The 26,380-nt window shown below is 36.7% G+C and overlaps 1 protein-coding gene and 1 pseudogene across 3 annotated transcripts; both read left to right on the top strand.

Annotated features, from left to right (window-relative positions):
- The first annotated feature begins 941 nt into the window (after positions 1-941).
- LOC137734914 (putative DEAD-box ATP-dependent RNA helicase 29) lies at positions 942-8,199 on the top strand. 3 transcript variants are annotated; one of them, XM_068474236.1, is made up of 12 exons: positions 942-1,055; positions 1,306-1,746; positions 1,947-3,108; positions 3,220-3,277; positions 4,657-4,764; positions 5,146-5,191; positions 5,677-5,753; positions 6,336-6,388; positions 6,659-6,740; positions 6,826-6,882; positions 7,359-7,485; positions 7,647-8,197. In XM_068474236.1, the coding sequence occupies exons 2-12, from the start codon at positions 1,386-1,388 to the stop codon at positions 7,859-7,861; spliced, it is 2,346 nt and encodes a 781-aa protein (XP_068330337.1). In that variant the 5' UTR covers positions 942-1,055; positions 1,306-1,385; the 3' UTR covers positions 7,862-8,197. The 3 variants fall into 3 exon arrangements, with proteins under 3 accessions (XP_068330337.1, XP_068330338.1, XP_068330336.1); XM_068474237.1 differs by having other exon boundaries at positions 946-1,055; positions 1,281-1,746; positions 5,686-5,753; positions 7,647-8,199; XM_068474235.1 differs by having other exon boundaries at positions 946-1,055; positions 1,281-1,746.
- A 4,855-nt stretch (positions 8,200-13,054) lies between these two features.
- LOC137734251 (ABC transporter A family member 7-like) lies at positions 13,055-15,961 on the top strand (annotated as a pseudogene).
- Positions 15,962-26,380: the final 10,419 nt, after the last annotated feature.

The following is a 26,380-nucleotide window of genomic DNA, read 5'->3' as shown; positions in this document are numbered from 1 at the left end:
TCTCTCTCGGTCTCCACGTGGTTAGATATTTCAAACAAACAATACCTGCTGCTTTGGATATTATTCATTCACATGCACCGAATGACAATCAATCATTCAAAACACGCAAATCCATTAGCACACTCGAAAACAAACCCTATGTAGGTAATATTCACATGCACTGAATGCAGATCCACCTCTCGTACCATTTTGTTGATGTTAATTGCTGTTAATTGTTGTGCTTGCTGTTATTCTTAATTCACAACCACAACAAGCTTCAAGCTAATCAAAAGATTATAGTTGAATGAATGTAATAATGTATGTTGTATGCATGCATGCCTGATTATATTGAAGCCATGCTTGATTGAATTTTAATATTGTATGCATGCTTGAACAATGCAGTAACTTGCTGTTTTAATATTGTATGCATGATTGAATTTTAATATTGTATAATTTTTTCAAACAATGAAACCAAACCAAAACCTTTTAAAACCAAACCGAATCGAACCAAACCAAATGGTTTGATTTCATTTTGGTTTTAGCCTCTAAACCGTACCGAACAAAATAGCAAAAACTTGTGGTTCTGGTTTTGGTTTCACCCAAAACCACACCCACCCCTAATACACATGGTGCGGTATATCGAAATAGGATTTTATCCGAATCTTCTTTGTGAGGAATTTAAGGATTACTTCTTCGTGTACATTCATCTATCATCATGCGGTTACAAATCATTTTGAATTTTTTTATTTAAAATTAAACACAAATAATATTTGATAAAAACTGATTGCACGATGTACGATGAACCACACGATAAAGTGATCCCCTTGAAGAGAGTCGGGAGAGGATCTCATCCCGGATGAGAATGTCATACACGTGGTGCGGGATAAGTGGCCCATAGATGAAAATACAATGGACCTTCACGCAGCGGATTGCCACATGAGGTTTTCTAAAACCCTTCGCTTGCCATTTCGCGGCATCCTCTTCATCCGCCGCTGCCAACCTAGGCAGAGCAGAAAGCGACGCCACCTCCAACCTCTCGCCTCCCATCTCATCCGTCAGCCACCCACAAACTCCAGGTTTAGTGCCTCTCTCTCTCTCTCTCTCTCTCTCTCTCTCTCTCTCTCTAAGTGCCGCCATGGCTGCAGTTGCCTAGGGTTTTCGTTTATTCTCTCAATCTGAAACCCTTCTAGGGTTTTTGTTTACTATCTTAAAATTAATCTCTTCTAGATTTCAATATTCGTGAAGGAATTTAAAAAATTATAGCCGAATTTTAATTTTGAATTTATTGCCTCGCTGAACAGTTTGTGTGCCTGCAATCTTCTCCAGTTGAAGTTCTTGGCTGTGTAATTTCAACTTAATTTTCGTGTAACGAAGAAACACAGAGATCTGAAAGAGCCGAAAACACGATGGTTTACGTGAGCTCGAAAAAGGACCTGAAACGAAGGGAGATACAGAAGAAGAAGGCCAAGTCTGGAGGCTTTGAGTCTCTGAATCTAAGTCCCAATGTCTTCAATGCAATCAAGCGCAAGGGCTACAAAGTACCCACACCCATCCAGCGTAAGACCATGCCGCTTATTCTAGCTGGAAACGATGTCGTTGCCATGGCCAGAACCGGTTCTGGCAAGACCGCCGCTTTTCTGATCCCCATGCTCGAGCGTCTGAAGGAGCACGTACCTCAGGGCGGCGTTCGGGCTCTCATTCTATCTCCCACCAGGGACTTGGCGCTACAGACTCACAAGTTTACCAAAGAGCTCAGCCGTTTCATGGGTATGTTATGTACCCATTTTTGTTTTAAATTGGTTTTTTTTTTTTTTTTTTTTTGGTTTTTAATTTTCCTTTGAGGAAAGTGGAAGAACTCAAAGTTCCCATTTGATGAAAAATGTTGCGTTTTTTAATGTAGTCAACTTAAGTGTTGCATTAAGTCATAGACTTATGGTATGAACCAAAATTCGTTGTCTTTGTTGCAGATATCCGTATTAGTTTACTAGTTGGTGGTGATAGCATGGAAACTCAGTTTGAAGAATTAGCCCAAAACCCTGATATTATAATTGCAACTCCCGGTAGGTTGATGCACCATTTAGCTGAGGTTGATGACATGACACTTAGGACAGTGGAGTATGTTGTTTTTGATGAAGCGGATTGCCTCTTTGGCATGGGTTTTGCGGAGCAGTTGCATAAAATCCTTGGACAGCTGAGTGAGAATCGCCAGACCCTGCTTTTTAGTGCAACACTACCCTCTGCTCTTGCAGAATTTGCCAAGGCTGGTCTGCAAGACCCTCGACTTGTGCGGCTTGATTTGGATACTAAGATTAGCCCTGACTTGAAGCTTATGTTTTTCACCTTGAGACAGGAAGAAAAGCACGCTGCAATACTTTATTTGATAAGGGAGCATATTAGTTCGGGTGAGCAGACATTGATATTTGTATCTACAAAACATCATGTGGAGTTTCTGAATATCTTGTTTAGAGAAGAGGGCATTGAGCCGTCTGTATGTTATGGTGACATGGATCATGATGCTCGCCAGATTAATGTATCAAGGTTTAGGTCAAGAAAGACTATGCAGTTAATTGTTACTGATGTTGCAGCTAGAGGAATTGACATTCCATTGCTTGACAATGTCATCAATTGGGACTTTCCCCCAAAGCCTAAACTTTTTGTTCATCGAGTAGGCCGAGCTGCAAGGGCTGGTCGGACTGGTACTGCATTCTCCTTTGTGACATCTGAAGATATGCCTAACCTTTTAGATCTACATCTGTTTCTTTCAAAGCCAATTAGGGCTGCACCCACAGAGGAGGAAGTTTTACATGATATGGATGGAGTGATGTCTAAGATTGATCAAGCAATTGCTAATGGAGAAACTGTTTATGGGCGTTTTCCCCAAACAGTTATAGATCTTGTTTCGGATAGAGTTAGAGAGATAATAGATTCTTCTTCTGAACTCAGTAATATGGTGAAAACCTGTGCAAATGCATTCCGCTTGTATTCAAAGACAAAACCCCCACCTTCAAAGGAGTCTGTTAAAAGAGCAAAAGATTTACCTCGCGAAGGGTTGCATCCAATTTTTAAAAGTGTACTGGATGGTGGAGAGTTGAAGGCATTGGCATTTTCTGAGCGGTTGAAGACATTCAGGTTTACACTTAAGCGTTTGCTAATAATATTTCTGGATACACTTATATTCTGTTTCTTCTTCTGAGGATATGATGTTGCTAACTTTAACCATTCATTGGCGATTTATGCTAGACCCAAGCAGACCATTCTAGAAACTGAAGGTGAAGCTGCTAAGTCAAAGAATCTGAAGGTAACTCTCCACTTTATGTGTTCAGCAGTAGATTTCATTTAATTGGTAATTGCATGGACTTGATCTATTGGACATTTTTCTTATTATTCTGTTAACCAAGTCAAAACTCTTTCTATCTGATGATCAAAATCTTTGGTTTTTTGTACTCTTATATTTATATCTCACAACCGCTACTTTGTTGCATTTGGGCATATTTATCCTATTAGTCAACTGCTTCTATTCATAGTTTGTCAAATAAACTCGAAATATAGGAAATTCATGCATGAAAGAGAGAACCATATAAAGCTTTTCCATTGGAAAATATATAATGGGGGTTGTTTTGTAAACATCGTTCATGTACTCTTTGTAAGGTGATATATCATTCTCTTTAATGTGGTGCCTATTGTGGGAGAGGATGTTGGGGACATTTTGAATAGAAAGAGAAAACACTGGGCTTAATTCAAAGTGTATTTGTTATTTCTTCTCTTGATCACAGTCACTGTTTGCAATTATTTATATTTCTTTCATAGCTTTTCTTTTGTTTCTTTCTTTATTTTGTTTATTACATTTGGTTCCTGTTTGGTGTTTATCTTCTGTATGTCTGTGTCCACAGGTAATATCTTTTACATAACAAAATTTAATGTCTTTAGTTCTCAAAAATCAAAATATATTATTTTATGCCCTCAACAGTTATGTAAAGAAGTCTGTCATTCTTTAGCCTTCAAGTTCGGAAGTTTCATGTCAACATACTGTAGTGAGGATCTGATCAAAATAGTTCCAGAGGAACATGGTAGTTTTTTGTAAGAACATGCCGATTTTCCCTTCTTTTTATGAGGATTCCTGTGGTTGTGTGTAATTCAATTGGTAAGTTGAGTAGTGAGAAAGTACAAAATGGTTAAATCATAAAACCTGAATCTTAAATACTAAGATGGTCAAATAATTGAAGAATCATATCCTTAGTAATTGTTTGTCTGCTTAGGCATCGGTTTTGCCATTTATTGTTTCAATTTAGTATTTCACCTTTGTATATTTGCATTCACATTTGAAATAATTTCCCCCTTATTCTGTAGTTACTTTTGCTCTTCTGAGTTCACAAGTTAAGCTGTCTTACCCCAAGCTTTCACGACACCACACGCCTGTCTCCACCCCCCATTCCTCTCCTCCTCCTCCTCACTCTCACCCACTTTGGCTCTAGGCATTTTATTTGCTCATGTTCACCGCCTCTCAACCGTACCTTTTGTTGTTTGAATAAAATATTTTTGCATGAAATAACTTATGTTATGTATTTTCTCCGTAATTATGTATGCTTTAGCCGAGTATGTGCAATGACTCGTAGCTTCTATTCTCAATATTCAAGGTGGCCTTGTTTGATTTTTATTAAGTATGTGGCTTATTTGCAGGGTTCTTCTCGTCACTGGGTTGATGTAATGAAGGAAAAAAGAGCTATTCATGAAGAGGTCATTAATTTATTTCATCAACAACGTTCTAATAATAATCATGCGGAAAAGGTAAAAATTTCAGTAGTGTAATTTATGGTTTTGATGTTTTTGAAATGCAACCGTGTGCAACTTTTATAATCACTCGAAACACCATGTTGATGCCATCATGCATTGTTTATTATGCATGTATGAAGGACTTGCTATCACCCGGTTAGTTATTAACATTAAGCAACGTTTTGGAACAAGTTCTATAATTGGCATTGCTTCAGAGACTGTTTGCATGAATTAATTGTGTTTTGTGCGGTCCCCTTCTGTTGAGGGATCCATCATGTAAGCTTTATATTTAATTTATGTATATGCAAAGGTTGTACACATTTCAGGCGTTGTATCGATAATTTTATGGTGTCTTCCCAAGTAAATTGTGCTAAAATGAACTTTTGATTCTTGCAGGAAGATGAAGATGATTTTATTCCCTCAAAGACCAAGGAGAAGAAAGGTATTCCATAGCTCAAAGTTTGACCACTTTTACTCTTAGAATAAAGAAACAGTCTCAAATGTTTTTCCGTGCACGATCACTTTTTCTAATTTTGAACTAATAGCGAGAAATTTGTCATCCTAAATCCCTAAGTAGCCTATACTCATTTTAATTGGTAATTTTCAGAGAACCTAGTAATATAACTTGGTCAAAGGTGTACCAGTTTAATTCTGCAGTTCTTTTCATTTTATAGTTTGTGCCCGTTGTGCTCTTTTTTACGAGTTGTTTTAAATGGTCTATTCACTGATACCGAAACGTGGTATTTGGAATGTGGATCCAGTGGCATATAGTCCTTTAGTTTTAGTTTCATCCTCACTTTTCAAACATGTTTGGAATGATTTAGTTTCTTCTCTTTTTTTACTTTTTTTTTTTCTTTCCCCTAACATATTTTAAGCATGTTTATTCAATGGATTATTAATACTTTGTTGTTTTCCCTTGGGTATTAGTATCTTCAGGCTCCAAAAGGAAGGCAAAGAGCTTCAAGGATGATGAAAACTTTATAAGTTCAATACCAACTAATCATGTAGGTTATATAACTTCTATAACTTTTCAAGTTAATTGCACTGGTGTATTGCAATATTATGCTTTCGTTTGTTAGTGGTGTTTTGGGTTCTTTGGGTGGAGAGGATTCAAAGGAATAAAACAAAAAATCTTGCTAACTACAACAAAATCATTTCTTGTTATCGTTGTGGGCTTTAGTTTCACCTGATTTTTGGGGATTTTATCTTTTTCTCTGCTATGGTCTGATTGGGAAGCAGCAGTTAACTTGGGTTATGATAGATTTACCTTTGGTGCTTGGCTTTGGATGGCTCTGTTATCGGAAGTTTCTTTTGTGACGGTTTAGGGTTATGACATTTTTATTTATGAGAAACAAAATTTGTTAGTAATAATTATAAACACAGTACAAAGACTCAAAGAGTAACAGGTTTACCAACATCTCAATACCAATCTCATAAAAACAAAACCAAATTACTCACCTTGATTTTGAATTTTTAAAAATTTGTTACATCATTTAGTTTTGTGTTTTGAGTTGTGCTGTGGATTTGGATCACAAGAGTTGGAAACTGGCTAATATATTGGCCTATTCTGATATTTTGTTGTCCAGCATACTGAAGCAGGACTTTCAGTGAGAGGGAAGGACGACTTTGACTCAAATAGGTAATACTCGGTCCTGCTCTAGCTCTATGGAAATTGATTTAACAAAATTTTAACTTGGTTTCTGCTATTGGTTAAGTGCTAGTGTATATAATTGAAATTTTACAGGTGGATTATTTATCAACTTTTTTTATGTTGACGATTCTGTCAGCTACCCAGTTTTTCTGGCACTATGCAATGACAATTCTCTCAGTTACCTTGTTATTTTTATTGAGATTAAATGTATGAATATTGTATGGTCTGCACTTCAGTTGACCCCATTTGTCTGTGTAGGTTGGAAGCTGCTGTTATTGATCTCATTGCAGATGATAATGTTGGCATGAAGAAACAGAAATCTGTATTTCATTGGGATAAGGTACTTTGAACAGTAATATTGTTTTCTTGTTTTAATTTTGTTTACCTAAATTTACCCTTAACCTCATCAAATTAACGGGTGGCAGAGGGGGAAAAAGTACATAAAGCTAAACAATGGCGATCGTGTGACAGCTAGCGGCAAGGTAATTTTCTTAATTTTATCTCAGCATCCATAATTATATTGCAACAGTCTTTGACACTTTTGCATCGTTCCTTGTATTAAATGCTATAGAGCATAACATTGCATCTGTAGTTAAATTCAAGTTTTAACCAATCCATGTTGAAACTATATCAACCCATATGAGATTAATAGAAACAGTGGTCACAGATTCTCAAAGAAAAGCATACTTGGATTCCTTGTCAGAGAGGACACACCAGTCAAATTCTAGCATTAGCTCAAACCGACCACATAAACAACATGCTTTGAGACTTGGTTGATAACTTGATATAAACCGTTACTTGAGAATGATTGCACTGAACTTCCTTTCCGTACTCCAGATTATACCCAAATGAATTCTCATCAACTCGTTATTCTCTAGTAGTCATTGCAAGGTGCGCCTGCAACATATATTGTTTGTTGGTTACACAGAACGTTTATGCTAAATTTTATGGTGTACAGATAAAGACAGAGAGTGGTGCAAAAGCAAAGCTTGAGAAAACTGGGATATACAAGAAGTGGAAAGAACGTTCACACAAGAGAGTATCTCTTACAGGAACTAATGAAGGGAATGCTGAGGATTCCACAGGTAATGCTCTCTGAAGATTATGTACTTTTCTGTTGTTTCTCTTAAATGCGATTGATCTGTTTTTTGGTTTAACACTTGTTAAGATTCTCACTCAGTTCATCCGAGCTAGCTTCTTTTTGTGTCTCATTTTACTTATTCGTGGTTTTCATGTCTCTTTGCAGGTAACCGTAGATGGCAGGGGAAGGGTAAGTCTTTTGGAGGAAGGAAGCAACACTCTGTGCCTAATGCTCATGTGCGTTCTGAAATCAAAGACTTAGAACAGGTTCGCAAGGAGCGACAGAAAAAGGCCGACAGGGTCTCTTATATGAAGAGCAAGTCGGCCAAGGGTGGTAAAAAGTTTGGTAAAAATGGTAAAAGAGGAAAGGGAAAGAGGTAAACAAGAGTTGCCTAATATGAACAAGTCTTATGAGTTTTCCCTTTGCTCCTTTGGTAAAATGATTATTTGAGCACCATACTTATTAAGTTCAATCAATTTTGTACTTCTTTCAGAGGACGGATGATAAGTATTAAGTAATGAATTGTTTTATTGAAATACTTTCCATTCATTTGCTTTTCAGTATTTACTGGTTCTTCTTTCTAATTTTAGTTGTAACAGTATCTCTGCCTTAAGTGCACTTAGCGGCTTAATGTAAGGTGCTTGTAGCTTAGTTGAGAGCATTTATTTTTGACCCGCATGTCCGACTTCCATTCTCCCTCCAAAAAATATTAAGTTCTAAATTCGGTCACCCAAAAAAAAAATATGGAAAAAGAAAAAAACCATATCGGATTTGTCCAAACAGCATCTCTACAGGAAATGCGAAAATGTCTTGGAATAGGCATATTTTATATTTTTGGTTGGTCGGAAAGCTCTCTAATAGGCGGAATGTAAACACTAGTTTGGAAATGTAAAAGATAATATCAATTTAACATATACTTGTTCTAATTTTTTTTTAATTTGGAGTATTATCTTTTTTCTTGATTTAGACTACACACGTTTCGGTTGTTTAGTGACATTTAACTTCCAAGAAACCCAGTTCAAGTAATTCACCTCATCCAATGTTGAAGTTGTTAGGGTTCCTTGTTTTTAGGGATTTATTCCAGGTCATGCAAATAACCCTCCTATACTTGAGGGACAAGTTTGTTTTCTGTTTTGACTTGGTCACTTATCACGATTGTAGGTCTTGTAAATTGTGGGTTGTTATTTCCATTTTTGTTTTGATGTAAGGCTATTAATAGCCATAATTGTTATTTCGGTTCAATAAGAATTCTCCCAGTAATCGTACTTTGCACTCACAAAGCTCTTTGATATCCTTGTTTGGTTCTAACATCTAGTATTAGAGCCCTATCACGGGGCTTGACCAAAACTTGCAAACACAGTTACCAGCGTGAAGGAACAAGAGACATGACATCTGAGAGCAGCTTTGTGCAACCAGCCATTCCAAAGTTCAACGGGCACTATGATCACTGGAGTATGCTTATGGAGAATTTTCTATGTTCCAAGGAATATTGGAACTTGGTGGAGACAGGGATCACTGCTATAGTAGGAGGATCTGATTCTAGTGATTCGTAGAAGAAGGCACTGGAAGATTAGAAGCTGAAAGACTTGAAGGCCAAAAACTACCTGTTTTAGGCCATTGATCGTTCGATCTTGAAAACAATTATGAAGAAGGATACTGTAAAGTGATTCTTTGAAGTAGAAGTATCAAGGAATAGCACATGTCAAGCGCACTCAACTGCATGTATTTCGAAAGAAGTTTGAAGTACTGCACATGAAGGCTGGGGAATCGGTCAATGATTATTTGGAAGGACGCTCATCATAGCCAATAAGATGAGGATTCACGAAGAAAGAACGGAGGATGTGGTGATCATTGAGAAAATTTTGAGCTCCATGACTTCAAAATATGATTATATTGTTTGCTCGATTGAGGAGTCGAATGACTTGGATACTTTATCCATAGATGAGCTTGAGAGCAGCCTCTTGGTGCACGAACAAAGAATCAGTCGGCATGTTGTGGATGAACAAGCACTTCAAGTGACGTCTGGAGTTCAACATGGAGGAAGAGGTGGAGGTCGTGGCACCTAATGTGGAAGAACAAGGGGAAATGGTAGATTTGGGTACGACAAATCTATCTTAGAATGCTATAACTGTCATGAGCTAGGGAAATTTCAGTGGGAGTGCCCTAAGAGAGCAAGGGATCCAAAGGCGAACTATGCAGAAACAAAAGAAGAGATGTTGCTAATGGCACATGTGGATTTTAAGGAGGTTGGGATGAAGTACATTTGGCTTTTTGATTTTGGATGTAGCAACCATATGTGTGGCAGAAGGGAAATATTCATCGAGTTGGACAATTTTAGAGAGTCGGTGAATTTGGGAAATGACTCTAGCACAAGGCAAGGGCAAGGTTCGAATGAAGGTGAATGAGATCATGCATGTGATTACATGAGTCTTCTTTGTGCCTGAATTGAAGAACAACTTGTTAAGTATCGATCAATTGCAAAAGAGGGGACTCGCAGTGCTTATGCAACATGGAAAATGTAAGATCTTTCATCCTGAGAAAGGTCTAATTGTAGAGATTGAGATGACGTACAATAGGATGTTTGCTTTGGTTGCTTGCTGCCCACCAAAGGAACTAAAGTGTCTCTATATGATGACCATAGATCAAGCAAACCTTTGGCATTGTCGATATAGGCATCTGAGTTGGAATGGACTCAAAGTGCTCCAACAAAAGAATATGGTTGAAGGGTTACCAAAGTTCAAAGCTTCTCAAAAAGTGTGTGAAGACTGCCTTGTGGGAAAACAACACCGTGATTCTTTTCCAAGGGAAAGTGTGCGGACTTCCAAGATCCTTCAGTTGATACATGCTGACATATGTGACCCGATAAATCCAATCTCAAATAGTAAGAAAAGGAATCTCATCACCTTTATTGATGATTTCAGTAGAAAAACTTGGGTTTACTTTTTGGTAGAGAAATTAGAAGCTTTTGCCATGTTCAAAACCTATAAAGCCAGGGTTGAGAAGGAAACTGGAGCATTCATAAGGAGTCTAAGAACAGATCGTGGGGGTGAATTCACATCACATGAATTTACAAGTTTCTGCAATGAGAATGGAATTCACAAGCAATTGATGGTTGCCTACACTACTCAACAAAACGGCGTCGCTGGAAGGAAGAATCGAACCATTATGAATATGGTTCGCAACATGTTATTAGAGAAACAAATTCCAAAAACCTTATGGCCTAAAGTAGTAAGCTGGGTAATACATGTGTTGAATTGAAGTCCAACCCTTGCCGTGAAAAGCAAGACACCTGAAGAAGTTTGGAGTGGGCACAAACCATCAGTGGATCATTTTAGAATCTTTGGATGCATATCCCATGTGCATTTACCTGACAATAAAAGAGTACAACTTGATGCCAAAAGTCTCAAATGCATATTGTTAGGGGTAAGTGAAGAATCTAAAGCTTATAGATTGTTTGATCCTATTTCATAGAAGATTATTGTAAGCCAAGATGCGGTCTTTGAAGAAGATCAACAATGGAATTGGGATGACAGTCACGAGCAAGCCATTTTGCCCGATCTTGAATGGGAAATGGACGAAGAAATAGATATAGAAGATGAAGGGAATGGACAAGGGTCTGAAGCTAATGAAGACATGGGAAATAATGAGTCTGATCGTAATGATTCATTAGAAGAAGGAGATACCACGAATGAAGACAGTGCACTTCGTGAGGGACGAATTCAAAGGCCACCAACCTGGATGAGAGATTATGAAACTGGTGCAGGCTTCTCTGATGAAGAAAGTGTGAACTTGGCTCATTTAGCCTTGTTTACTAATGGTGATCCCACTACATTTGATGATGCCATGAAAAGTGAGAAATGGAGACAAGCGATGGATCAGGAAATAGAAGCCATAGAGAAAAATGATACATGGGAATTAACGGACATGCTATCAGGAGGAAAGACCATTGGAGTGAAGTGGGTTTTCAAGACAAAACTAAATGAGAATGGGGAAGTGGACAAGTACAAGGCTCGGCTTGGCTCGTTGCTAAGGGATATAGTTAACAATGTGGAGTGGATTATACTGAAGTGTTCGCACCAATGGCTCGCTTGGATACAATTCGAGTTGTTATATCCTTTGCTGCACAAAAGAATTGTAGGATTTACCAACTCGATGTCAAATCAGCTTTTCTGCATGGATAGATTAATGAGGAAGTGATTGTCGAGCAACCACCTGATTATAAGCAGAAGGGGAGTGAATCCAAGGTGTATTGTCTAAAAAAGGCATTATATGGACTCAAACAGGCTCCACGAGCCTGGTACAGTAGCATAGAGTCATATTTCACCAAGGAAGGTTTCAATAGATGTCCCTACGAACATACTTTGTTTATCAAGATAGCAAATGAAGGTAAAATTTTAATCGTATGCCTTAATGTTGATGATCTTATATTTATTGAGAATGATGAGCTTATGTTCGAGCAATTCAAGAAGTCCATGATGGTTGAATTTGATATGACTGATCTCAGCAAAATGAGGTATTTCCTTGGCATTGAAGTGGTGCAGACAACAAATGGCATATTTATTAATCAACGGAAGTACGCACATGAAGTGTTCGAAAGGTTCAATATGGATTAGTGCAACTCAGTGCACAATCCAATGGTTCCTGGATTTAAACCAAGGTTCTAAAAGACGCTAGTCAGGCAGTGGATTGGGGCCTAGCGCCTAGGCGACTAGGCGGACTAGGCGGATTTAAGTAAATCTATTGTATTTCGTGTAAATAAGTGTCTGTTTATACTTAAAATATATATACTTTTATCATAAACTAGAAAATAAAATGACATATATATATTATGAAGTATTTGAACAATAAAATGTAAAATAGAAGAATACATAAATTATAAAGTTCACATTTTATTAATTTAACGAAATTCATTATATAACATATATATCTTATGTTATTTTATATGTGGTGAAACATAAAATGCATAAAAATTAAATATAGCGTGTTTTTTATTTGATAGTGTATACCAAAAAAAATAAAAAAGAACTATACTTACAAAATATATTAGTATCATATATTTTTTTTCTTATTTTGTCGATTAGTACCATTTTCTTCCAATTAAAATGCTATTAGGATTGTATGACATAGTGTTTTTTTAGTTCCTGGTTTCTTTATGGGCGAAAAGAGTGGCACTTACTAAGCCACGTGTAAAGAGTAAACAAAACTTAAAGCAAACTAAAACGACGCCGTGTCAAATTAAAAGATAAGGGTTAATTGTTCACTTTCTTCTTCTCTACGATGGTGAGTGTGCCTGCAAGTCCGCCGAAACCAAGCTCTGCAACCATGGCTAATTTATTAAAGTCGGGATTCGCATCATATCGAAAGCTGCCTCGACTTCGCCTTGGACCGCCTACATCGCCTAGAGCACCTAGGTGGCCGCCCAGGCTCCGCCTAATTCTTCTGATCCTACCTTAATTGCAGCGGCTGAGCAACGATTAGCGCCTAGGTGCTGCCTAGGCCGTTTTTTAGAACACTGATTTAAACTCACACAACATGAAGAGGGAGTGGGAGTTGATGGCATGCTTTATAAGCAGATGGTGGGAAGCCTCATGTATCTAACTGCTACACGCCCTGATCTTATGTTCTTTGTAAGTTTAATTAGTAGGTACATCGAGCATCCTACTGATTCTCATTTGTTCGCAGCTAAAAGAATTTTAAGGTATGTGAAAGGCACAGTTTGTTTTGGAGTGTTCTACAAGAAGGGAGGAGATGAAGAACTTATTGGCTACATGGACAGTGATTATGCTGGTGATCAAGATGACTGAAAGAGTACTTCAGGGTATGTTTTTATGATGAATTCAAGTGCAGTATCGTGGTCCTCGAAGAATTAACTAGTGGTTACTCTTTCCACCACTGAAGCGGAGTTCATTGCTGCAGCTTTAAGTGCGTGTCAAGTGGTGTGGTTAAGAAGAATTTTGAGAAGTTTAAATCAGGTGCAAACTAGTCCTACAATGGTGTATTGCGACAATGTCTTAGCCATTAAGCTTTCGAAAAATTTAGTGATGCATGGTCGTAGCAAGCACATAGATGTACATTTTCATTTTCTTCGAGATCTTGTCAAAGATGAAGTAGTGGAGCTGTTACATTGTTCTACCCAAGAACAGATTGCAGACATCATGACAAAACCATTAAAGCTTGAAGTATTTTTGAAGCTGCGAGACTTAATGGGTGTTTGCAAATACCTTGGAATAAACTGAATGTCAATGGTATTCAATTTAAGGGAGAATGTTGAAGTTGTTAGGGTTCCTTGTTTTTAGGGATTTATTCTAGGTCATGCAAATAACCCTCCTATACTTGAGGGACAAGTTTGTTTTCTGTTTTGACTTAGTCACTTACCACGATTGTAGGTCCTGTAAATTGTGGGTTGTTATTTCCATTCCTGTTTTGATGTAAGGCTATTTAATAGCCATAATTGTTATTTCAGTTCAATAAGAATTCTCCCAGCTTACAAGCGTAATTGTACTTTGCACTCACAAAGCTCTTTGATATCCTTGTTTGGTTCTAACATCCAAAATTTAAAGAGAAAAAATGGCTGTAAAATTTTGAGTCGTTTTATCATTCTGTCTAATTGATGATTACCATCCTATCCTTCACCAATCTGCTTCTTGGTGACAAGATGATGAAAAACAACATTGTGAAGAGAAAAAAGTGCAAGAAGGAAAAGGAAAAGAAGGAACAAATAGAGCTATAGACTCCATATTTTCAGAGATCAATATTAGCTTATCATTTCCTAAAACTGGAACACCACTAACATTTGCAACAGAGAAACTTGAGATGGTTTGGATAATGATATATATATATATATATATTGTTTTTTTTTTTTTTTTTGTTAAACGATAGATTTTGTTAAATTAGCCATTAATAGGGTTCGAACCCACGTCGTCATGTAAGAGCTCAACACCTTTTTACTACTGTGGTACAGGACAACTTGTAGTTTGATTTGTCATGTGATTAGTGACACTTGAGTCTATAATCCTTAAATTCATGCATGAGACTAACATTGAGAGCAGTTGAAAGGGCATTCAAATAACATGGAATCTCTTTAGGTGCATGGTACACCATCAATTTCAACTAAGAATCCTACAAATTTGCCGACAAGCGCAGTTGAATTGTCACTATTTCCACAAGCACTAGTCATACTGCACTGTCACCACCCCCGCTTTTGCTTTTGTTGAAGATAAACTTCAAACTGGGGTTGCCGACAAACAAGCCGGGAAGCATAGTGGAGGTAAGAAGAGAAGGCTTACTGTCACAATTTCCCTGAATGGGTATCCCAAAGTACGTCTTGATTACTCTTGATCACTATTAAAGCTACTTGTACTGCTATTTAGTACTACTGTCTAGTAGTATTCATTTTACTTGTAAGTGAAATATTTTAGGTTTGATTCTCACCATAGGCAAATTTGAACCATATTATTATGGCTAGCCCACTGTGAGGCTTAGCCCATCCCCCACCTCCTTCGTATAGACGATATTGTTTGTTAAAAAAAACAAAAGCTACTTGTGCTGTATTTTTACAAGAGTCTTCGTTGAAAAGTAGATTTTGTTCTGTACATGGATGAGCCCAGTAGTGGACTTGATCCAGCTTTAAGAAAACATCTACGAAATATTGTCAAGTGGGCAAAACAAGACTGCACAATTGTCCTGACCAGTTCTCTCTCTCTCTCTCTCTCTCTCTCTCTCTCTCTCTCTCTCTCTCTCTCTCTCTCTCTCTCTCTCTCTTTTCTTTGTTAATATATTATCAATGATACTTTAAGGTACTTTTAAGGATTTTCACCTTCTCTGTAATTCACTTAAAGCTTGTGTGCGTATCTTCAGCACTTTCCATGGAGGAGGCAGAGTACATATGATCGACTAGGAATTTTCACAGACGGCACACTGTAGAGCATAGGAAATCCAAAGGAGGTAAGTATGAACTATTAAGGCTGTGTTTGGTACTTTGGTTGCAACTTGCAAGGTTGTCGAATCATTTTTACCCGCATTCAGATTGTATACATCTTTAGCACTCACATCTCCTAGTTTAAAATTGATTCCAGTCGGGCTTAATATTGACATTTTACATCCAATGAACTGACGAAATTTTTTGATTGCGTGGAACACATAGTAAATTCTAAATCGATGAAACTGGAATAACACTTTGAAGTTGGTTTGACAGCTATAGGCCAGATATGGAGGATCGTATGCCTTAGCAATCACAAAAACTTGGGATCATGAACAAGAAGTGGAGGACATGGTCCGAACCCTCTGCCCAAATTCGAACAAGGTTTACCAGCTATCGGGGACACAGAAGTTCGAGTTGCCAAAGAGTGAGGTGAGAGTTTGCAGAAGTATTCCAAACTGTGGAGAATGCAAAGAGTAGGTTGACAGTTTTTGCATGTGGTCTGGCTGATACTACTTTGGAGGATGTTTTTATCAAGGTTGCAAGTGGATCCAACACTTGAATCAATCCAAAGGTTTAAGGGGTGATTGTTAGATTTTAATGTGATTGTTAGATTTTAATATAGCCCTAGTCCTTGCCCAGTACTGACTTCTAATTCTATTTTGTGGTTGTATGTTATCTATGAACTATCAAGGATTTCAAGTTATTAAGATCAAAAGCTTTTCAGGCAGATGTGGGCGTATCCACATTGGCTAGAACTGATATACTTTCCATATGTAACCGAGTTTGAATCTCTCTCCTTGTAGCTGAATTTAGTTTAAAGTGAAATATTGCTTGTACAAAAAATAATCAAAACTTTGGGAATACATGTGAAGTAAATAATGATAACTTTGGTTTGAGAAAAATTTAGTGCATTAATAAACAAATTACTTACCTCCAACATGTATGTTTGTGAAAATAGACCCTCATAACCATCAGCACCAGCCACTAGGAATTTCACTAACTCAAAGAGTGATGGATTCTCTTAGTTTAGTGATATTTCTCTTTTTAATATTGGAGCAATGTCAAGTTCGAATCCTCTCACTCAATTTATTTCTCCATGACAGTAAATATAGTAAGCGACATCTAACTTATCAACATGCAAGAGGTTGAGGGAGAAAGATTGTATCAAGTTATCAACATCCAAGAAGTCTACCTTGTAAGATTATGAGTATGAATTATGAAGAGGACTGACTGTAGTGTTTGAGATTGATACGAAGAAGTCTAAAATCTTAAGCTGTGACTTCTTCGACTTACTTGTGGAATAAGTATGATAAAAGTTATGAGTAATTCTTGTGGAATTGAAACTCAGTGTTGGAACTTATTTAGGACTAATGTTTACATGTTGTGTTGAGTTCGAATTCTAAACCAATTCTGATAGGGCGTGGTTAAAGAATACTATATAAGAACTTGGCCACTGTTCTTGCAATTCCCTGGCTCATTGAGATTTCAAGTTCTATTCTTTGGAGAGCTTTCTCGTATTGCTAAATAGTAGAAGGTTATAGTTCTTAAAGCTACAATGGTTTCATTATCTGGATCAAATTCTGCCAGTTAGTATTGCAGCTTTAATAACAGGGTTTTAATTCATGTTGATATCGCTGGAGAGTTGTGATTCAATTGGTTGAATCTTTGTTAATGCTAATCTTGCTCTTACATGTGGTATCAGAGTCGCGGGTTCTAATCATTGAATTCAATTCATCGATACATGAATTACATTTGGGAGATCGGAATCTGGGTTTTATATTTGTGTTCTTCAAATCGAATAAAAAAAACTGCTCTAAATGGCACTGTTTCACTAAAGAGCCGTTAAGACTATCGTGGGGTTATTTTTAAACAATATGACACTTAGAAGTCTGGGTTTTGTTTTTAGGTTTTCTTTATTATTTGAAAGATCTGGTTTTTTCTCCTCTTCTCTCTTAATCGTTGTTCTAATTCGAGTTTTGATGCTAAAACTTACAACTATAACAAAATCGATCCAAAACAGGAATGTTTCCTTTTCCTTGTAAGTTAAATATACTTGATACTGACAACAATATTAGGATGATGTAATTAATTTATATATTTTGATCCTGCTATATGTTGTTGCATCAAATCAATAAATAATTTCTGCAGTTGTTATAACACTTCCACTGCTATATGAATTAACATGAAGTTGTAATCCCTTTTGAATGCATATGTGTTATCAGTGCAATTTTTTTCTTCTTCTGCTTTTGTGTTAATGAAAATTCTGCAGCATCAAATTTAAAGAACAAATGATTTGTATTTGATTGACAAAGTCAATCTTGAGTTGTTTATTCTATATATATCTTTAGTAATAAAGGTTGTATGTATGGTTATGTTGATTCAATATCCTCAATTTATGGTGAAAAAGACAGAAATCAGGGATCTTTAACAGACTCAAAGTTTTGATTTCATTGATGTCTTCTATAATTTCACTAAAGTTAATCAATTTAATACTAGTGCCAATTCTCAATGGTGTGAACAATTACAAGAAATGGTGTAGAGAGATAGAATTGCTTTTGACACTGAATGAGTATGACATTGCTCTTGACACTCCAAGGCTTGAGGCATTGACTGACAAAAGCACAAAGGCTGATTTTGAGAGATGGACTAGAGCTAATAAAGTGGCTCTATCCATTCTTGAAATTGGCATGACAAATACAGTGCATGGTGGAATCAAGAAATGCAATCTAGCAAAGGATTATCTCAAGGTTGTGGAGATTAAGTTCAAGGAATTAGATAAGGTTGAAATTGCTCAGCATATGTCACTCTTGACTTCCTACAAGTTTGAGGGTGGAAGCTTAATTTGAGATCACATCATAAAGATGACTGATGCAGCTGAAAAACTTAGTTCCATGGATGTTATCATTGGAGAAAAGCTGTTGGTGTTCATGATACTACAGGCATTGCCACATAAGTTTAGTTAGCTGAAAGTGTCTTACAATACTCAGGATAAGACGTGGACAGTTGATGGACTAATTGCTCAGTGTGTACAAGAAGAAAATTGTCAAAGAGCAAAGAGGCTGAATCCATCAATTTTGTGCAAGCTGCAAAGGGAAAGAAGGATTTTCATTATGGTAACACTTCTAAACCTAAGCATTTTGACAAGTCTGTTATACTTGCTAAAAATACCAACTCCTCTACGTCTAACAATTTTAAGGTGAAAACTAAAAACATTGAAAAAATTAGATGTTATCATTGCAAAACCAAAGGTCATTATAGAAATGACTATGAAATATTCAAGGATTGGTTGAGGGCCAATGGAAAAATTGATGTCTATGTGTGTGAGGAGTCAAATCTTAATGATATTCTTGCTGTCTTGGTGGTTTGATACTGGTTCATCTGTGCATATCACTAATTCATTGCATGGTTTTGAGCAACAAAAGAAAACAAACTGTTTTAATGTTTTTGTTGGTGAGGGAACTAAAGTGACTGTTGAAGCTATTGACATTGTCAAACTTAAACTAGCTACAAGTTTAATAATACAATTAAATGATGTCTTGTATGTTCCTACAATGAGGAGAAATCTAATTTCAGCATCCAATTTGGTTAAACATGGCTATGTTTTCATGGGAGATGAAAAATGCATCAAGTTTTATAAAAAAGGATTCTTCGCAGGGAAAAGCTTTTATGCATGATCAACTATGGAAATTACATTGCATTATAGAAACTGATCACTTGCATGTTTTGAACATTGCAACCAAAAGAATGCATGGTTTAGATCAAACATTCATGTTTTGGCATAAAAGATTAGGACATATTTCAAAAGAGAGGGTGTTTCAATTATCCAAAATGAACCTGATTCCTGAAATTGACTTCAAAAAAGCAATTGAATGTGCTGATTGTATGAAAGGAAAATTGACAAATATTAGGAAATTAGATGCCAAAAGAAGTCATGGTTTGTTGGAAATCATACACACAGATGTTTGTGGGCCTTTTCCTGTCAAAACTATATGTTGGAATTCTTATTGGGAAGTGTTATTGACACTCCAAAAATCTCATTCTACACTTCTCACAAGTGTATTTTTCTTTCTAAATATGTAAAGTTTGGAGTGTAGAATGAGAAATTTGGAGTGCCAATAACAATTCCTTTCTTATTTTTTGAATTTCAAAGATGACTGCTCAACATAAAGTTACAATTTTCTAATTAGTGAGAAGTCTTCATTCTTTGAATGTTTTAAAGTTTTTAAAAGAGAGGTTGAAAAACAATTGGACCTTGTGATTAAAATAATTAGATCAGATAGAGGAGCATATTAATTTGGTAGGTATACAGAAGCTGGACAACAAAAGGGACCGTTTGCTTCCTTTCTTGAAAGTCAAGGTATTATAGCACAATACACTACTCCTGGCACACCCCAACAGAATGGAATGGCAGAGAGGAGAAATAGGACCCTAATGGGGATGGTGAGAAGCATGATATCTAGGTCTAAACTTCCTGGTCTTTGGGGTGAGACATTGAAGACATTAAATTATATTTTGAATAGAGTGCCATCTAAATAAGTGCTTAAGACACATTTTGAATTATGGAATGGAAGACAACCAAGCTTCCATTATTTTCATGTTTAGGGTAGCAAGACAGAAGCAATATTTTATATTCCAAGTGAGAAGAAATTAGACCCCAGAACAACATGTTTCTTCATTGGTTATTTTGAGAAATCAAAAGGCTTCAGGTTTTACTGCACTCAAGTACACACCAGAATATAAGAAACTCATAATGCTGTTTTTTGGAAGATGAAGATGTTTTAAAGTCCAATAGAATTTTGAGTTTGATGAAAAAGTGCAGCTGGATGAAAATTCTTCATCTTTAGACTACAGTTACATACTTGTGCTCCCAAAAGCGAACACACCAAACATTGAGATTGTTGAAGTTATGGCTAAACCTAAGTTTTCAACAAATGTGATAATTGAGGAAGAACTTAATTCCATGTCCAAAAATTATCTAGACTTTAACACCATCACCTCTTTAAATCAAGACAATTGGCTGCAAGTGGGTGTTTAAGACCAAAAGGGATGCTGAGGGAAGAATTGAAGGATATAAAACAAGACTAGTTGCAAAGGGTTTTACACAGAGGGAAGGAGTTAATTATAATGACACTTTCTCACCAGTGTCTTCCAAAGACTCAATGAGAGTCATCATGGCATTAACAACACACTTTGATCTTGAGTTGCACCAGATGGATGTCAAAACTACTTTCTTGAATGAAGAACTTGTTGAGGAAATCTTCATGGCTCAAACTCCTGGATTTATTGAAAGGGGGAAGGAGCATATGGTCTGCAGATTAAGCAAGTCAATCTATGGACTTGAACAAGCTTTTAGACAATGATTTTTGAAATTTGATCAAGTTGTGACTTCACATGGTTTTATGGAGAACAAGATGGATGATTGTATTTATCTCAAGACCAGAGGTTTGAAGTTTATCTTCCTTGTTCTTTATGTTGATGGCATCTTACTTGCAAGCTTAGATAAACAACTATTGAATGAAAGCAAACATATGTTAAGTACAAATTTTGAAATGAAGGATTTGAGAAAAGCCTATTATGTGTTGGGATTTGAGATTGTTAGGGATAGATAGAAAAGGGTCCTTGGTTAATCGCAAAAAGATTGCATTGAGAGGGTACTCAATAGATTCAATATGGAAAGTTGCAGCAAAGCTGATGTTCCAGTGAACAAGGGTGATAAGTTCTCGAGAAGCCAATATCCAAGGAATGAGCATGAGACTAAACTAATGAAGATGAAGCTCTATGCTTCATTAGTTGGAAGTATTATGTATGCTAATATTTGTAATAGACTTGATTTAGCATTTATTGTTGGACTTTTGAAAGGTTTCAATCAAATCCAGGAGAAGCTCACTGGGTGGCAACAAAGAAGGTGTTGAGATATCTGCAAAGAATTAAAGGTTTTATGTTAGTATATGGAAGAGAAGATACATTGGAGTTGGTTGGGTTCACTGATTCAGATCTTGCCAGAGATGTGGATGAGAGAAAATCAACTGGTGCGTATATTTTCAAGTTAAGTGGATGAGCTGTTTCATGAAAAAGTGCCAAGCAAACTATTGTATCAACCTTGACAATGGAAGTTGAGTTTGTGGCATGCTTTGAAGGGATGAAACAAGCCATGTGGCTTGCTAACATGAATATTATTGATTCTGTTAGAGGTCCTGTGAAAATGTATTGTGATAACAATGTTGCTGTGTTCTTCTCGAAAAATAACAAGAGAACTTCTACTTCTAGACTAGATTGATGGATGTGAAGTTTCTCAAGGTTAGAGAAATGATGAAGAAAGGGGAGATAGAAATTCAGTATCTGTCAACGAGTTCGATGATTGCAGACCCTCTCACAAAAGCATTGCCTAATCATGTGTTTAAAGCGCATGTGACGCAGATGGGAGTGCTAGAATCTTTAGACAAGTGGGAGTAAGCCATTCTGGAACTTAAAAGCTGTGGTTGATGCTTCATTCTTCTGATTAATGCTTGAAGCTGCAAACCTTTGAATTAGGTAGTTTATTTTAAGTTTGTTTGGTTTAGTCAGTTGTCTTATTTTGGTTTTCTGTTAAAGTTCAATTTTTCCAATTTTGTGGTTAATTGTTCCAGAAGACAAGTTGTCATTAATAATAGTTTTTGTTTGCTAGAAAATCAATTCTTGTGATTTTACTGATGCATACTTCTGAAAGAATATTAATATTATGTTCTGGTGTGGATGTTAATTGGGATCTTGACATTGTTGAGTTGAGACTTGGCTAATAAGTGGGAGTGGTGTTTTCTTGACATTGCTGTTGTGTTGGTTCACATAAATATGAGGTACATATTAGATATGCTGTGACTTAATCGAATTACTTGTGGAATAAGTATGATAAAAGTTATGAGTAATTCTTGTGGAATTGAAACTCAGTGTTGGAACTTATTTAGGACTAATGTTTACATGTTGGTTGTGTTGAGTTCAAATTCTAAACCAATTCTGTTAGGGAATGGTTAAAGAATACTATCTAAGAACTTGGCCACTGCTCTTGCAATTCCGTGGCTCATTGAGATTTCAAGTCCAAATGTTTTGAGAGCTTTTTCGTATTGCTAAAGAGGAGAAGGTTATAGTTCTTGAAGCCACAATAGCTTCATCATCTGGATCGAATTCTGCAGGTTAGTATTGCAGCTTTAATAACAGGGTTTTAATCATGTTGATATCACTGGAGAGTTGTGATTCAATTGGTTGAATCTTTATTAGTGTTAATCTTGCTCTTACATATCTATCTCAGACTACTGATTCTCAGAATCTGGAAACAAGAATAATGGAGATGAGGAGCAAGAAACGATGAACACGTGACTAATTAACAACAGAAGAACATAACTTGTAACCAAAAGAAAAGAAAAGTCGAGTCTTCTTATAATCATTGTAACGCCTCCATAATGTAAATTGTAAACCAATCACTAAATTCATAACTGCACTGTGACAATTGGGGTTTCTCACGAATAAAAGTGACCGTTGACGTCAGTGGTCACCATTAAGATGCTACAGTAGAACGTGAACTTAGGTCATTTCTGTTGCTGTTGAGCCTTTCACCGCCTGAGGAGTTATTGTTTGTTGTCCTATGGTGAAGCTGCCTATGCAAACCTGTCATGGTCAAAGATAGAAAGGTAAGATATTCGTTTTAGGGTATATGGATAATAAAAGAAAAGTTCCATGATAAACATTCAAAAGTAAATAATGTGAGATGCGAAGGTAAAGTAGAAACCTTGCAAAGTTCTACATATTGCCAATTAATTTTATGGTAGAACCCCAACTTTTTTTTAATGATAATCAAAACCTACATACATCTTGTTTGACCAAAAAAAAAAAAAAAAAAAAAAACTAATGTACATGTTTGTTAGGTCAACCTTTTGGTTAATTTTACAATCTACTTGAACACGTACATGCTAGTTAACTCGTGTGTGACAAGACCCTTAAATATTCAGAAGTGATTTCCACACATCATTTACAATCTACTTGAACACGTACATGCTAGTTAACTCGCATGTTGTCCTAAAGACCTTTAAATATTTGGAAGTGATTTTCACACACCATTTTCTTTTTTTGACATAACTCTATGCATAGTTCTCCTTTTAGTTATTCAATCCAAAGACATAAATAAATAAAAAAGGGTGTGTAAAAAGAGAAAAAATAATGTGGAAAATAACTTTCTTTAATCTTTTCAACTTATTAATAGTTTGTATAATTCTTTCACGATACCAGAAGCCTGTTATAATATAGACCAAAGCGGTATAAACACACGTAAGGAAATAAAAAAAGAAAAAGAAATCACACGTCATAGAAAGAGAGAGATGTTGAAAGTACAACACCAGACCAATTAGGGGTGGTTCGGTATGAGATACCATACCGAAACTAGTATCTCGAATCCCAAACCAAAATTTTTTGGGACGGGAATTTGAAGACTAATCCCAAACCAAATTTTCGGGAATCCCGAAATATTTTCGGGATTTTGGGACAAATCGGGAATCCCAAATTGAAATATGAAATTATGAATTGTTCTTCAAATATATAATTCAAGAACACATTCATGAACTAGGAATTTCATTTCATTCACACTACCATTTAATTGAACACTGGCATGCCTGACTGTTTTTATCATAGTCAAATTTCAAATTAATTAAACTCTTTTTGCAATCTGTTGAGAGACAAAAGAATCAAGTCTTCTGAAATCATCAGCCATGGCAGCAGCAATAATAAAATCCACATGAATATCAAACAGAACATGAAAAATATGCAAGGTGTAGGGCATTCCAAGTTGCAGAGCATGAATTAGAAACTACTAGCATCAATTATAAAAGAATAATATATATATATATATATATGTATAAATATATATATAATAATTAACATTATATATTTTCGGTTCGATATGGGATTCCCGAAATATTGAGAAGCCAATCCCGAATCCCATACCGAAATTTTGGGATTGGTTCGGGATAGCATCCCGAAAATTTCGGGAATTTCGGTTTGGGAAATTTTTGGTTTGGGATCGGGATTTTTGGGAATTTTTTCCACCCCTAAGCCCAATAATTAAGGTCTAGCCCATTTGGAATCATGAATGAGAATATGCTAGAAAACTCTAGCAAAGTGCAGCAATTGGTGTTCGGATGGAAAAGCCTAAGTCACCGCATTAGGCTAAGAAAATCTAGAAAAATGGTTTGTAGAAAAGCCTAGAACCATCACAAAACATGTGGTTAAAATGGAAGAACCCAATCTCACAGACTAGGTAAGTCGGTTTAGCAAAAGAGATGGAAAAGTGTGCATGATCAATGCACTAGAAAATTCTAGTGATTGTATAAGTCGGCAAACATGCCCTATAAATATGGGTGTGGTATTGTAAGCTTGTAATCAAGTGAACAACCAACCAAGAAGAAGTAAGAATCAAGAGAGTGCTAAGTAAGAGAGTGATAAGCCTTGTAAGTAGTTTTGCAAGAGTGTGAATGGTTTAGAGTTTGTCTCTAGAAAGTGAGTGAGTGTCATAACTTCTCAAGAGTATCTTTGATAGTTTGTGTTGTAAAATTTTGTGAGTTAATACAAGTAATTTGTTTATTTGTGTTAGAGTTGTGCACTCTAAGTTTTTCCTCAACAATTGGTATTAGAGCGGTATGATCAGGGACCGTCTCTAGTGAAGCTTTCGAGAATTGTGAGAAGTTTAGTACTTCGCAAGATTATTGGTTAATCTTGTTTGGCTTATCGAAGCTCTATCGACACGATGGGAGACCTTCAAGTTGTTGGAGGAATCAAGAAGTTGAACAACAAAAATTACAACACATGGGCGACGTGTATGGAGTCTTACCTACAAGGCCAAGATCTTTGGGATGTCGTCGGCGGTAATGAAGTTACGTAGCTGGAAAAAGACACCAGCGACACTTTGCGAAAATGGAAGATCAAGGCAGGTAAGGCAATGTTCGCCTTAAAACCCACAGTTGAAGATGACATGTTGGAGCACATAAGGGAGGCCAAGACACCAAAAGAAGCATGGGACACCTTCGCCATTCTCTTTTCAAAGAGGAACGATACAAGACTGCAGCTTCTCAAGAACGAGTTGTTATCGGTGGCCCAACAAGACATGACGATTGCCGAATATTTCCATAAGGTAAAGTCTATTTGCTGTGAAATTTCTGAGATAGATCCTAGTGCTGCCATTGTAGAATCCATGATAAAAAGAATAATTATCCATGGATTGAGACTCGAATATCGAGGCTTCGTTGCCGCTGTACAAGGATGGCCGACCTAACCATCACTTGTTGAGTTTGAGAATTTGCTTGCCGATCAAGAAGCTTTGGCAAAGCAAATGGGAGGGATATCATTAAAAGGTGAAGAGGAAGCACTCTACACCAAAACTAAAGGCAGCTTTAAGCAGTGTGCTAGTGGTGGATCGAAAAGAAATGGTGACAAGGCAAAAAGTCATCAAGGAGGAGGGAGTTCTCGACCAGGGGGAGCTCTGAAGTATCACGGCAACCATGGTCAGTCCCAGAATAATAAAAGGTTTGACGGCAAGTGCTACAATTATGGAAAGAAGGGCCACATGGCGAAGGATTGCTGGTTCAAAAAGCCTGCAGAAAGTAATGTCACCAACTCAGAGAAGAAAAGTGAAGATGATTGGGACGTCGTTGCGTCTTTAGCCCTAGAGGAAGAATGGGACGCTGAAGCATCCGTTGCTATGGAGAAGCAAGAGTTAACTATCAAAACAGTAAGTCTGAAGTCGATTGACTACCAGAATGATTGGATCGTGGATTCAAGCTACTCAAACCATATGACAGGTGATGAGAAAAAGTTACGAAGTCTGACTGAGTACAAAGGAGACTGCTTAGTGGTGACGGCTAACGACTCGAGGCTACCGATTGCTCACATCGGTAAGACAGTAATTGAGCCCCGATACAACACTAACCATGTATCACTTCAAGATGTCTACCATGTTCCA

This window comes from Pyrus communis, chromosome 5, assembly GCF_963583255.1.
Source record: "Pyrus communis chromosome 5, drPyrComm1.1, whole genome shotgun sequence".
Classification (NCBI taxonomy): domain Eukaryota; kingdom Viridiplantae; phylum Streptophyta; class Magnoliopsida; order Rosales; family Rosaceae; genus Pyrus; species Pyrus communis.
This window is presented reverse-complemented; position numbering and strand designations above follow the sequence as displayed.